At 43.4% G+C, this 15269-nt stretch overlaps 1 protein-coding gene across 4 annotated transcripts in view; it reads left to right on the forward strand.

Moving 5' to 3' along the window:
• BMX (BMX non-receptor tyrosine kinase) overlaps positions 1-15269 on the forward strand; it is a 52462-nt gene that overhangs the window by 36345 nt on the left and 848 nt on the right. For 3 of the 4 annotated variants that reach the window (XM_053202102.1, XM_053202101.1, XM_053202103.1), the window contains exons 15-18: positions 3136-3352; positions 4203-4267; positions 8977-9095; positions 11912-12181. In XM_053202102.1, the coding sequence (XP_053058077.1) occupies positions 3136-3352; positions 4203-4267; positions 8977-9095; positions 11912-12181 (671 nt within the window). The remainder of the gene's footprint in view (positions 1-3135; positions 3353-4202; positions 4268-8976; positions 9096-11911; positions 12182-15269) is intronic. The other variant, XM_027054542.2, reaches the window with a different exon arrangement.

Genomic DNA, 15269 nt, shown 5'->3' on the forward strand with positions numbered 1-15269 from the left:
ACACATCATAGGTATATTTAGAAGTTATAAATCAAGCTGATGCACCTTTAAATGAAATCGGTTCTACGCTCCTCTGACAAGTATACCTTCATAACAATCTGAGAGGCCATATTCAAGTTTAGAATTCTCAAGACTCTTTAGAGAAACTAGCCTCTGGCATACCACTGCTCCCAACTCTACCCCTCTCCTTTCTCCTCCCACCCCCAGCTCTGTCCTGCACTGTACTCAGTACTTACGTGTAGACATAGCATTCAGTACATCCGGGCTCCCTCTGTGTCTCCCACAAACAACTATCCATCAGCGAATGATCTTGGTTAGGGGTAAGGCACACCAATAGCATGGTTCACTCTTAGCATGACTGGCCCAGGAAGAGTCTACACAGGTCCTGGAAGAGGCCTCAGGACTATGTGGATGGGGGATTCCAGAGTCTTGGTACCCCAAGGGTGATCGAGAAAAAGGGAAGCATGGGTTCTGAGCTTCCTTGTCCTTTGGGGAGGTGCATGGTGGGATGAGGAACAGAATGGGGCCCTGTAAAGCACAAGCCCAAGGGTAGGAGCCTCTAGTGGCCAGGGCTAAAGCAATACTGAAAACTAATGCCCTACGGGCAATATCCTTTTCCTTTCTGGTACCTTCAGTACAGTTTGACAAAACTGCTTTCTCGCCCTACTTCTTTCCTCATCTGGTAAATGAAGATACCTTCCTAATGGGCCTTGGCTCCCAAAACAGTCCACAATGCAGATATGGGTTTTTTTTTTCTTTCTAAGCTCGCTTTCTCTCTGTCTGTCTCTCTCTCCCTCCCTTCCTCCCTTCTCTCTCTCTCTATCAATGTAAATACAAAGAATTATTTTAATGATTCTACCTCTTCTTGTAAACATGGCGAACCAGACTTTGAAAAGGAACCAACCATCCGGGTTTGCCCGAGACTTTCCTGCTTTAGCCCTGAAAGCCCTGTGATCCAGGAAACCCCTTAGTCCCAGGCAAAGCGGGACAGCTGGTCATCCTGCCTTTAGGGAACGGATCAACACAAACAATGTCACAGCAGGATTTTGGTCAAAGATAGTCAAAATCACAAATCCTGGCCTGCTGCAGGGTAATAACACTTTTAAATTTTTTTACTTCAACACTTGCATGGTATTTACAGGCATTTCCTTGAGCACTTTATAAATCTTAATGTATTCAATCCTCGTAAGAAGCCTAGGACGGATGTACCGTTGTTGCCTTTGTTTTCTAGGAAACTGACGCACAGAAATGTTAAATAATGGGCCCAAGGTCACCAAGCTGGTCAAAGTGGCAAAGCAGAGATGCAAACCCAGGCAGACATTCCAGAGTCCATTTCCTTAGTCATTCTTTCATGAAGACCAAAGGCACCAGGAGAGTCAGAACAACCACTTTGACCACAAATGCAGGATGGTTTGGAAGCAGAAATAGTATGTGCACACAAGCCTCTGCCCAGGGCTGGCTTCACGGGCATGCAGCCTGCACGGCCTGGGGTGGGGGGGCCCGCTTAGAAGGGCTCTGCGCTTGGCTTCCTGCTGTGAGGTCACCATCTTGAAATTCTTAATCATTCTTAAGTAAGGGTCCCCGCATTTTCGTTTTGTACTGGTCCCTACAAATTATGTAGCCTATCCTGCTTTTGGCAGTTATATCCTCAAAACTGGGGAGGAGGCCCTCAGTGTCCTCCTTTTGTAGCAAAGAAAAATCTAGCGGAAACTCCCCTAGGCTCATGGTGTAAACCCTGTGTCATGGTATCCATTTAAACATATTTTTTTTGCAATTAGACGGCTGGTCATCACACAGAATCATAAAAAGCCATCGACAAATCACCTGGTCATAAAGAAGGAAATCAAACTGTATCCTAAAGGGAAAATGTTATATCCCAGATGTGATGGTCAAATTGAGGCCTGTCATGTGGGCAGTATCAGTTGACATGGTGTTCCCACCACGTGCCCCATGGTCAGTGACTGAATTTGCTCCAGGAACAGCCTTTATTGGGCGATGGACTTGTGTCCCGCCACTAGCCTTCTGTTTGAAGGAAGCAATACCGGGTTCCATGCCATTGTCTAAAATAGCTGAAAGAGGCATATCCAAGCTCATGACCTTGAATAACCTCCAAAGGCATGTCCCTATAGTTATGCTAAGAAGGAAGAAAATAGGGGCGCCTGGGTGGCTCAGTCGGTTAGGCGTCTGACTTTGGCTCAGGTCATGACCTCATGGTTCGTGGGTTCGGGCCCCGCGTAGGGCTCTGTGCTGACAGCTCAGAGCCTGGAGCCTGCTTCGGATTCTGTGTCTCCCTGTCTCTCTGTCCCTCCCCCTGCTCACTCTCTGTCTTTCAAAAATAAATAAACATAAAAAAAGAAGGAAGAAAATAACTACTTAATAAATGCTTATTTACTTAAAAATTCTAAAATCGACATTAGATTTACTTTACGCACGTGAACATTAAGGAATCAGCCTGCAAACTGATCAATCACATGGACAAGGGGATGAACACCATAACAGCAGGTTATCCATCTGTCATGACCTGCCAGAAGGGCTATGTCATGTAGTTACTATTTTCTAAATTGATTATTGAAAGATAATGTAATGACAATATAAAATGGATTTTTTTGAAAAAGAAAGAAAAAATCATGCCTAATCGCACTTCCCTAACATGGCAACTATTTGCCTTTCTCCTACACCCTTCATGTTCTGCTATAATTTTTTTTTTTAGAATGAAAGGTTTGGACTTCAAAACTTAGAAAGTTAGATGCTTTGAACTGGAAGCGATGGCCGTTACAGTGTGGAGCTTTCTCCAAATCAGCCATGGAAGTCTCCAGATGCCAGGAGACCAAATGGGATATCTGGCACAGCAGGCCATTGCTTCCCTGATTCTCTGTGAGAAAGGCGAGCACAGCTCCCACAACCACTAAATTGCTGTTGGGGTTGTCAAGATCCAACAGGAGGTGGCTTTTTTCCTTGCCTTCAAAGGCTAATGCTCCCAGAACAAAATCCAAAACGTTTCCCTCTCTTTCTCTGTTCAAGTAGAAGGGGAGACATTAAAACAAGCAAAAACCTGAGAGGGATTCTTTTTCAGGACATCTGCAACATGGAGTGTGGAAATTCAGTACTGAACTTTTGAAAATCTGTTGTTTCCAGGAAACTCAGCCACCCCAAGCTGGTGAAATTCTACGGAGTGTGTTCAAAGCGATACCCTATATACATAGTGACTGAATATATAACTAATGGCTGCCTGCTTAATTACCTGAAGAGTCACGGAAAAGGACTTGAAACCTCTCAGCTCTTAGAAATGTGCTATGATGTGTGTGAAGGCATGGCCTTCTTGGAGAGCCACCAGTTCATACACAGGGACTTGGTAAGCAGAGCCACTGGACGCTCAGAGAAAGAAAGCAATCCACGGTCCCCGCCTCCAGCGATGGGGCCATTGGGAAGGGTGACAAGGAGGGCATCCTCACCTTCACTTGGCTCACCTGTGACTTGCTCAAGCACATGACGCTTTTGTAATAAAAGCCACGATTTCTAAATAAAATATTTGCAGTACAGAAAGACTAAAAGAAGCCATCAGGATTTATGTAGCTGTGTGGTGGTGTGGAGGAAGATGGATACAAAGGAAAGAGTTTGGTCAATTTCGTGTTTCTCCAAACCAATTAAATCCAAGTTGACCTTTACTCCAGGGAGGGCTCAGGGCCAAAGCAGTCAATTAAGACCATAACTGAGAAATACAAAACCAGAAGGGAGTGAAATATGTGTGTCTTTGGGTCAGGATGGGTTGGGGGACGTTTTGCTTGGTAGGCACTGGTATTTATCTTTAGAGCTCCGCTTGCTCTGAACAGCAAACCTGCCACGCACACTAGGCCGGTACAGCATCTCCGCCTTCAAAGCGCCTGTTGATGCATGGTACCCCTGTGGTGGAGAAGGAACCCCTAGAAATAATTTTTCCCTTCTCGCCGGCGAGCTGCGGTTCTGTGTTTGACGTGTGATACCTTTCATGCCGTTTGACAAGGATGGCTGCTTGACTTAGGGGCACACATTTTCGTTTTGAAAAATTGCCAAGGACACAAAGACAGAGTCTCAACATTTGGGGTTTTGATAGGCAATCTTAGATTGGGTGAGAACTCTGCTAAAGAGAAGGAAAGTGTTGGATCCTGATGTCGGGAGATTCTTGGCCACTTTAACTGTTTGGTAATTTTGTGTTTTCTCCAAAGGCGGCTCGGAACTGCTTGGTAGACAGTGATCTCTCCGTGAAAGTGTCTGACTTTGGGATGACGAGGTAAGCCAGTTCCAAAGGGGCAAGCAATGAAAGAGGGGTCTCCATTCACACCTAAATGCCATCAGAATTGAAGGCATTGCAGTGATATGGAACGTGCTCTGAATTGGGGGGTTAGAAACCTGGATCTCTTCCCCATACTGCCTCTGACCACCTATGAAACATGTCTCACCTCATTTCTTCACTAGGAAGATATAGTTCTTCTTCAGAAATTACCCAAAGTCCCTTTTCATTCTTTCAAAACTCTAATATTTTTTAACTTCTAAAAAAATTTCATGAAAGGTCCTAAATATTCTAATATAACATGGTATAGCCAGATTATTGGGATGTATATACATGTATACATGTATATATTATGTATATATTTTTTAACTCAATCAAAGCTCCTTTAGGCCTTTCTGATTTTCTCTTAATATTCATTCAAATTGGCATAGCATAGGGGCGCCTGGGTGGCTCAGTCGGTTAAGCATCCACCTTCAGCTCAGGTCATGATCTCGAGGTTCATGAGTTCAAGGCCCACGTCGGGCTCTGTGCCGACAGCTCGGAGCCTAGAGCCTGCTTCAGATTCTGTGTCTCCCTGTCTCTCTGCCCCTCCTCTGCTCACACTCTATCTCCCTCTCAAAAATAAACAAACATTAAAAAAATTTTTAAAAACCCAAACAGGCATAGCATTAACACCAGGAAAATTTTTGTTGGCGTGTCATTAAATTTTCTGTATTACCAAGTAAGGCACGAAAGTAGACTCTGAGATTCTCTTGGTTGGCATTCTATCACCACTTTATGATTTAGATAAATTACTTTTTTTTCTTCAAGTTTCTATTTAAATTCTAGTTAGTATATGTGGTAAAATTGGTTTCAGGTGTAGAATTTGGTGATTCATCACTTACATACAAAACCGTGCTCATCACAAGTGCCCCCCTTAATCCCCATCACCCATTTAGCCCATGCCCCCACCCACCTCCCCTCCAAAAATCCTGTTTGTTTTCTGTAGTTAGGAGTCTCTTATGGTTTGCTTCCCTCTTTTTTTTTCCTTCCCATATGTTCATCTATTTGTTTTTTAAATTCCACATGAGTGAAATCATATGGTACTTGTCTTTGACTGACTTATTTCGCTTAACATGATACCCTCTAGTTCCATCCCTGTCGTGGCAAGTGGCAAGATTTCATTCTTTTTCATGGCCGCGTAACATTCCATTGTGTATATATACCACATCCTCTGTATCCATTCATCAGTTGATGGCCATTTGGGCTCTTTCCACAGTTTGGCTATTGTGGACAGTGTTGCTAGAAACATCAGGGTGCCTGAGCCCCTTCGAATCATCATTTTTGTATCCTTTGGGTAAATACCTAGCAGTGCAATCACTGACTGGGTCATAGGGTAGTTCTATTTTTTTTTAACTTCTCGAGGAACATCCATACTGTTTTCCACTGTGGCTACACCAGTTTGCATTCCTACCAAAGGTGCAAGAGGGTTTCCCTTTCTCTGCATCTTTGCCAATACCCATTGTTTCCTGTGTTAATTTTACCCGTTCTGACTGGTCTGAGGTGATATCTCGTTGTAGTTTTGATTTGTATTTCCCTGACGATAAGTGATGTTGGGCATCTTTTCATGTGTCTGTTAGCCATCTGGATGTCTTCTTTGGAAAATGTCTATTCATGTCTTCTGCCCATTTTTTAAAACTGGATTATTATTAGTTTTTGATGTCGAGTTTGATAAGTTCTTTATAGATTTGGGATTCTAACCCTTTATCTGATATGTCATTTGCAAATATCTTCTCCCATTCCATAGGTTGCCTTTCCATTTTGTTGTTTCCTTCCCTGTGCAGAAGCTTTTTATGTTGAGGAAGTGCCATGAGTTCATTTTGGAATTAATTATCTTATGATAGCAGTTTAAAAGAGTCTTCCATTTTCTTTATTCTGAATCTTCAGACTATGTGAGCCTCAGAGCCAGTTTCATGGGTTTACATAGGAAACGAATGTGTACATGTTGGCCTTTCCATTCAGCGAGCGTTTATTGAGTGCCTGCTAAATGCCAAGGCCTTGTAGGAGATACTGACATAAATGGAATAGTACCTGCCCTCAAAATGGTCATCTTAGTCCTGAGAGCAAGTAGATTTCAAAACTGAGACAAAATACAGCTATAAAGTTGTGTCAATTCGACATAAACTCACATAATTCTGAGGAGGAATACAATTTCAAGGAGGTCTGCAGAGTTCACCAAGGCTAGCTTTATATTTAGCAGACATAGCCCTGAAACACCATAGGACCATCTGAGTTTTGTTTTAAAGTTGTTTTTTTTTTTTAGTCATCTCTACCCATAATGTGAGGCTCAAACTCACGAACCCAAGATCAAGAGTCATGTGCTCTACCAACTGAGCCAGCCAGGCGCCCCAGGAGGATCTGTTTTTAAGTCTTCCCTACAATTCAATATTAGGAAGTGCTCCTTTTCTGGGACCCTCAACATTGTCAAGGTGTCCCTTGGGCTGTGTACCCCTTACCAACACTCCAACCACCCACATGCTGAGTCTCCTACACCGATACCCCAAATGTGTAGCTCTCTTGAGCTCGCAGCCTCATCAGGCGGGGAGAAGCTCCCAGGACAGGGGGACTGATCCCCACCTTGTTCTCAAGGCGGGAGAACTGGCCATTATGGCAGCATCCGGGGAACATACCGTCAAGTTCCTTCTAGCTCAGAAGCCTGTGCCTTACCTTGGTCCTGATGATCCAAAGGAAGGTCTAAGCCTCAGGTGGAACCCAGTGCCAGCAGTTTCTGGATGCCTTGTGGTGTCTAGAGAAGCTGAGGGGGCCTGAGGAAGGAAGTATGGAAGGTGTTTTGTGTAATCCTACGAAAGTGTTATTTGTTACTACTATTAATATCTCTATTCTATTCTACTAATATACTCATATGTTAAATATATTACTAACGTGATATAAACATTAACATCATTAATATTTCCAAGAATGATTTTCAAAACCAGCTTTTCCTGACATTTTAAATTACAATACACATCTCTAACACACCTTTGATGTGTACAGTTTTCCCGTAAAGTATATCCAAAATTTCAGCTTCCATAACTTTTCTTTTCCTTTTTTGTTAAGAGTCATTATTCATTTGCTTTTTTCTAGGCAAACATAGAGGGCTCCCCTCTATTAGTTATATAAATAATATATGCTTATTGTAAGAAATAGGGCAACAGTGGCGAAAGGGAGAAGTAGAATCTGTCCCCCACCCCCTCACCTCATTTTCAGCACTAGGAGTAACTACGGCCAACACGTTTGATAGATGCCCTTCCATAACTAATCCTGCGTATACCCAGTCACGTGCATAAATATGTGCATTTATTGTTTGTTCCCACGACAGTGCTGGAATAGATGAAGGGGATTAAGAGTATGCTTATCTGGAGGAGCCCTGAGTAATACATGGAATTGTTAAATCACTATATTGTACACCTCAAACTAATGTAACACTGCATGTTAACTACAGTGGAATTAAAAGTTTTTTAACGGAGTTACATTATATATACCTGCTTTTGCACGGCCCCATTTTCCATGGGCATTTTTCACTTTTTTTATTTTTTGGTAAATATAGAACTATCTTGTGTTTTTTGTTTTGTTTTTTTAATATAATGTATTGTCAAATTGGCTTACATACAACACCCAGTGCTCATCCCGATATCTTGTTGTTTAAATGGCTGTATACTATCTTACTGAATTAATGTAGCATACCATATTTTTAAAGTTTATTTATTTATTGTATGTGTGTGTGTGTGTGTGTGTGTGTGTGAGAGAGAGAGAGAGAGAGAGAGAGAGAGAGAGAGAGAGAGAGAGAGAATGAGCGGGGGAGGGGTAGAGAGGGATAGAGAGAGAATCCCAAGTAGGCTTCATGCTTCAGTGCAGATACAAGGCTCAAACTCACGATCTGTGAGATCATGACCTGACCTGAAATCAAGAGTCAGATGCTTAACCGACTAAGCCCCCCAGGCGACCCTGGACCATATGATATTTAATTGCTCTTCGACGTGTGGACGTTGAGGATGCTTCTATTTTTATCACTATTATATAGCGCATACTCTTAAATATATATTTTTATGGTCTCGATATCTCCATAGAATATTATCATCCATCATTGTTTATCACAGGAGATTAGAAGCAACTTACAAGGTTAAACCATACAACGTTAATCCATAAGAGGCAATACTATTCAGTCATCAAACACGATGCCCCAGAAGAAAATGAGACCACGTGGGGAAAATATTCTTGATATGCCATTGAAGGAAAAAGCAAACCTCAGTACAACAGAAAGCCAATTTTGTTCAAATTATATATAGAACAAAAGATTGGAAAGTATAAGCAAAAGTGTATCTTTAATGGTAGATTTACAATATCTTCAGGGTGAGATTCTGAGTAATTTAACATTTACGTTTTTGTGTTTTTCTATACTGACCAAATGTTTTGCATGCCGATGTTGGTATCTGCAAAGTTAGATATAATTTTTTAAAGCTTCCAAGTCATGAGCAGCCTTTAGCTATGCTACACATTGGAAGGAAGCAAAAGAACTAGAGAACCGAGGCATTCCGCTGAGACTGTGGGGGCTCTGTGACCTTAATCAGCCTGTACTGTTCCAGAGGCCATGGCAGCCAACAGGGGTCTGCTCATTTTGCACAGCCCAGCGACTTAAGGTCTGTGTTGATTCCCCCCCCCCCCCCCCACAGGTATGTTCTGGACGACCAGTACGTCAGTTCGGTAGGAACAAAATTTCCGGTCAAGTGGTCAGCCCCAGAGGTGTTCCACTACTTCAAGTACAGCAGCAAGTCAGACGTGTGGGCCTTCGGTAAGAATGTGGCCACACAGGCCCCAGCCCCATTTCGTAAACTGGCTTCCACAACAGGAAACCGCAAGCGCAGCAACATCCATTTTTAGCAAAAAGCCCCAGCACTTGCGAAATTACCTGTACGGCCTGAGATAAGCAAGAGATCGAAAGTGATCGAGACCTTTCTCCTTGGGCCGGGGTCAGGATGTCTGCCCCATATCGTAGAAAAATCTCCATCCCGCTAGCACCTTTGTATCAAATCATAGGAGATAAAAGCTCTTCCACTGAAGATTTCTAGCAGTTCTTAAAGAGGAGCCATTGAAAACTAAAACCAGGTTTGCATGGAGTCCAAAACGTGGAAGGGCTTGAAATGTAGCCATCGACTTTACGCGTGAAAGCGGCCATGCCGGCCGTTCCCTTCTGCATCCGCCTACTCTTTGGGCATGCGCGGGGCAAACACCGAACACGACTCGGTGCTTTCTTTGGCCTTTGCTAATTTCAACTAGGGTCCTCGTTAAAATTCATCCTTAGATCGAGGGTCAGCAAACCACGGCCCAGGACCAAATCTGGCGGCCTGTTTCCGTAGATGGACTTCACCGGAGCAAGCCACGCCCATCAGTTCCCCTATTGTCTCTGGGTTTGTACTTGCTCTGTGACCCTTGACAGAAAAGATTTGCTGACCCTTATTTTAGTAAAAGATCTATACTGAAATTTAGTAAAGGTAATTAGAAAACTGAAACAGTTCTTCAGTTGTGATTTGGTAGATTTTCTGGTATCTTTCCGCCTTGTTGGGAGTGTCAGGCCCGTTTACAATTATTGTCAGATGGATCCAGGATAAATAATCCAAACGATCATAAAGTTATTTATGGGTGTATTAAATGCAACTGAGCCCTGTTTCATGTCTGGCTCAGTCCATAGGCATAATCTGACTTTTTATATGACATCCAAAAGACCGCATGAATAACAGAAAATTTCATTAGCCGTTTATTTTTCCATGTGCCACAAATTTTTAAAATAACTATTACTTTTGTAAAAGTAGTATCGTTCACTTAAAAAAATAATCCAATGTACACAGAAAAAAGAAAAACCACAAAGATAGTGTTTTGGTGAATACTTGATATCCTTTGGGGCTGACTACCTTGTGAAAATTAGTTTCAATCTCTTTGTGTCGATATGCTTTATGAAAGATGCTTTTAAAAATCAGTATCCTTACTCAGTAATTACAGCTGATGATTCACCCTGTGCAATACAAGTTGGCTCCAGATATTTTCTGGCTGTTTCCCAAAACTAAATCCCTTCTTAAGTAATTTGCCCCCAGTGAGGATATTCAAAATGAACCAGGGCCTCTGAAAGCAATTCCCAAAGAATGGGTCCCACAGATATTTGAAGCAACGGTATTATTTTTGGGATAAGTGACTAGCCTCCCAAAGACAGAACTGTCAAGAGCAGCACACCTTTGGATGGTTGTATTAGAAGGTTAGTTAAAAAAAATAACAGCCACGGCAACTTGTGACATCGCCTTATTGTAAACATTCTACATAAAATCCATAGCCCTAAAAGTGAAAGAAACTTTGAAGTTAGTACTGTGGTTATGGTTCTAGAATAATTTTCTTCCTTCTTCTGTATTTCGGGCTTGCCAAGGTTTTGAAGCTGGCTGGCTGCTGAAATTCTCTGGTTTGATCGGGGCGACAGCACCCTGGCCACCATTCAGAGAGCATTTAAAGCATCCTGGTGCACTCTATGTGCTCTGCATTTACTTACTTAAAAAAAATTTTTTTTTGAATGTTTTTGTTTATTTTTGAGACAGAGAGAGACAGAGCCTGAGCAGGGGAGGGGCAGAGAGACAGGGAGACACAGAATATGAAGCAGGCTCCAGGCTCTGAGCTGTCAGCACAGAGCCCGAAGCGGGGCTCGAACTCACAGACTGTGAGATCATGACCTGAGCCGAAGTCGGACGCCCAACCGACTGAGTCACCCAGGCGCCCCTGTGCTCTGCATTTTTTATTCTATGTCATGCTTACGGCAACTCTGTGATGTACAAATACCCACATATTATAGACAGGGAACCTGATCTGAGAATGGTTAAGAAACTTGCCTGGCCTATAAACGGCAGAATTGAGCCCCACAGGCCACATCTAACGGACCCAAACACCACCCTCAAACACCATGACCAGAACCCGGTGTTTTAATCTGGGGTCTGCAATGCCCTTGGATGGGCTTCAGTACAATGTGGACACCCAGAAACTGAACACAAGAATGCTGTGCACTCACCTTCCCAAGAGAGAACCAATGGTTTTTATCAGATTCTTAAAAGGACACCTGACCCCCAAAATCTTAGGAACCATCAAGGCAAAAAGGAGGAATTTTGTCCGAGTTTACCTGTGAATTTCCACGGGAAGGTAATTTGCGCAATGAAACCGTCGCACACAACTGCCAAGGCAGAGAGAGAGGGCGGGGACTTCGATCGCTCCTTCTGGTTGGAGCGGGCAGGGAGAGGGGTGTTGTCACGGTGAGGAGGGGACGAGGAGACCCCAGCCACCTCCCTGAAGCGGTCCCAGAATCCTGGCCCGAGTAACTCCCGCTGCAGCTGCCCTTGCCATTGACCCGTTTACTGGCAAGAACAGGCTCCTGGGTCTCAGGGAACCCAGAGAAGGCACCTTGGGCTCCAGAAGTGATGGCACAGTCCCACCCTCCATACCCTGTCCCGTTTCCCAGGGATCCCTCGCTCTGACCTGTGGCCCTCCTGACCCGGCGTGTGAGGCCCGTTCGGCAAACTGTACCTTCTGACATCGGTCCTCTTTCCTTTGTGTCTGCTGGACGCCCTTCGTGCGATGCAGGGATCCTGATGTGGGAAGTGTTCAGCCTGGGGAAGCAGCCCTACGACTTGTATGACAACTCCCAGGTGGTCGTGAAGGTCTCCCAGGGCCACAGACTCTACCGTCCCCAACTGGCGTCGGACACCATCTACCAGATCATGTACAGCTGCTGGCACGAGGCAAGTGCATCACGTGGGGCAGAAGGAAGGCGCGTCAGGTGCACCCGGAGCGGCGGCCTGGGACGCCAACCGGGCAAGGCATTTTTGAGGGAGAACGCCTGCCGCAGAGCAGGTGCAATGGCCCCGGGGCCCTTTCCACAAGTGTTTGTAATTTAAAACGAGCAACGTAGCAATGCAGGTGCCAACGATTTAACAACTTCTATCCAGCACTGTTCGTAAATATTAACTAATTTATTCATCAGCCAACACGCTATGAAGTAAGCACTACCACGTCCAAAACTAAGGGAAGTGGAAACAGAGACCCAGAGAGGTTAAGTGACTTGCTCGAGGTCACATAGCTAGTAAGAGGCAGGCCGGTTAGCGTCGGAGTCCCTGTTCTTAACCACAACACCGTGGGGTCTCTCCGCACGGAGAGAGGCGGCCAGAAGGACATGGCGTGCTTGGCTATACCGTGTTGGAAGGGATCGGAGTTAGTTGGAAGAATAGGTCGGAGTCAGATCCTGCAGACTGAACAACAGGGAGAGGAGTGTGAGTTTTGCTTTTTATAGGCAATGGAGAGCCAGTGAAGACTTTTGAGAGTGCATAATAATAGGGGACTTCTAAGAATGGTAATCTAAAAATAGCTTGTAGCCATTATCTGGAACTGCCTATTGGCAGAGGGAGCAAATGCTGCATTCGTGTATTCATCCATTCATTTATTCATCTGTTCACTGGTAAAAGGCAGATTGGTGTCATGGTCAAGCATGTGGACTCTGGAGTCGGAATGTCTGGTTGAATAGCTGTGTGACCTTGTATAAGCCTCCTACCATCTCTGTGCTTCACTATAAAATAGCACTTAACTCCTAGGATTATTGTGTGGATTGAACAAGTTACTATTGTGAAGTCCTTAGAACAGTGTCTGTTCTGTTGTGTATTCACAGAACCCCTGTGCACCAAGCACTATACTTGGTGCTAGGAATAAATTGCACAGATTTCTTCATTTCTTGTGTTGGAGCCTAGAGTCCCACGTGGGAAGAGTTGCTGTCAGTATCACGTAGCCTAACATTCTCTCCTGGGATGTGGGCGCTTCCTGATTTTCCACCCTATGGCACTCGGGATGAAGCTGTCCCACCCCCTCTTCCCCAAGGTGGTGTTTTTGGTGTTGAGAGCCTCGGGCAACACGAGAGGATCAGGTGGGGTCAGAATAGAGTTAGCAGATGGGGTTTTTGAATTGAAGCCCCGAACCTGTCTGGCCCTTCCCACTCTAGCTCCTGGGAATTGGCCACACCATCGGATGGACAGGAAGCCCTGAGAAGGACTGAAATGCCTTCTTCTCCCAGTTGGTCCGTGAAAGTATAAATTGTGGCAGAGTCCGTGGAGAGGGGTTTGCACCCAGACACTTTCCAGTTGAACGTTCTACATATGGTGACCGCTTTGTGCATTTTGGTCCCCAACTTTTTATATGCTTTATTTCACAATTTTTAGAAGAAGGTTCACAATTTTCATTAGATTCCAATTTATCTTCTCCATATTTCTTTGCACAAAAATGAGCATGTACGTGTGTGTGTGTGTGTGTGTGTTTCCCTTTCTTTCTTACAAAAAAAGGAGCAAATTCCCTCCGTAGGTGTTACCCCTCTATCCATGTGTCTATTTCCCCACCATCTCACCAACACAGACCATTCTGGATCTGCCAATCTGATAGAGGAGAAATGGCATTTAGTGCAGCTTATAGATTTACATCTTTCATTACAAGGGAGGTACATTTTTAAGGGCATTGGTATATCTTTCTGAGAATTATGTCCTATCTTTTCCCTTTGTTCTGTTAAGCTTTTAGTTTCCCTCATCTTGATTTTAAACACCCCTTTATAAATGAAAGAGATGAGTACTTCATCTGTGATAGTTGTAAATGTTTTCTCCCACTCTGTCACTTACCTTTTGATTTAATTTATGGTAGTTTTGTCATGCAAACTTTTTTTTTCTTTAAACACAGTTAATTGTGTCAGTATTTGCTTTTCTTGCTTCTGGAAACTGAGTTAAAGTTACATAGGTTTCTCCACACCCTGGTCATAATGGCATTCACTCAGATTTTCCTCTAGTATTTTGTGGTTTCATTTTTTTACATTTGGATCTCTGATCTAGTTGATGTTTGTTACGGTGTATGGTATAAAGTATGGCTCCAAAGATCTTGTTTTCAAAATGACCACCTGCTTGCTGCACACCATTTATTACAGGACCGTGTCATCCCAGGGATAAGACCATCTAATCGTGTCCAAATATCCCCTAACATAGGAAATCTCTGTATGCATTTGGGGTTATTTGGGGACTTTCTCTTCTGTTCTCCGGTCTCTATTCATGTGCTACCACCGCATTGTTTTAATTATAGAGACTTTATAATACGTTTTACTTCTAGGTAGGCTAGCACGCTGTCGTTGCTGATCTTTTTAAATACCTTTCCTAGCTATTTTTGCATAGCTTTTAAATTTCGTTTAATTTTTTAATTTTTTTAACTTTAATTCCAGTGTAGCTACCGCACACTAGCTACATTAGTTTCAGGTGTTCTTTTTCCACACTTTGAAACTCTATGAACTAGAGAATGAATTTGTCCAGCTTGAAACACGCTTGTTCATATTTTGGAGGAGATGGTATTCAGTTTATATTTTTAACTAGGGAAATTTGACATCTCCGTGATACTGATTTGTCCTCTTCAAGAGCAAGCAACATTTTTCTATGTGCTCAGGTCTACATTTGTGTTTTTCAGCAGTGTTTAAAGTTTTCCTCATTTGGGGGGGTACATTTTTGTCTGTATTTTATTTTGGTGTTGTTGCTGTTATAAGTGGAGTGTTTCTTCCGTTGTGTCTTCTGACTGGTTCCTGTCTTTGTAGATGAAGGCGATTGATTTTGTATGTTAATTTTACATACTGCTCTCCTGAATTCCTTTCATTTGAGATGGTTCGATGATTGATTCTCTTGGCTTTTCCAGGCATACAATTGTATCTTATGCAAATGAAGATATTTTTACTGTTTCTTTTTCAATTCTTAGGGCTCTAGTTATTTTGTCCTTAGGAGAAATGTCCATAGCGTTTCCACAATTAAAAAGTCACTAGCTTTACAGGGTGCCTGGGTGGCTTAGTCGATTAAGTGTCTGACTTCGGCTCAGGTCATGATCTCACATTTGTGAGTTCGAGCCCCGCATCGGGCTCTGAGCTGTCAGCACAGTCTGG

Source organism: Acinonyx jubatus, chromosome X (genome assembly GCF_027475565.1).
Source record: "Acinonyx jubatus isolate Ajub_Pintada_27869175 chromosome X, VMU_Ajub_asm_v1.0, whole genome shotgun sequence".
NCBI classification, from domain to species: domain Eukaryota; kingdom Metazoa; phylum Chordata; class Mammalia; order Carnivora; family Felidae; genus Acinonyx; species Acinonyx jubatus.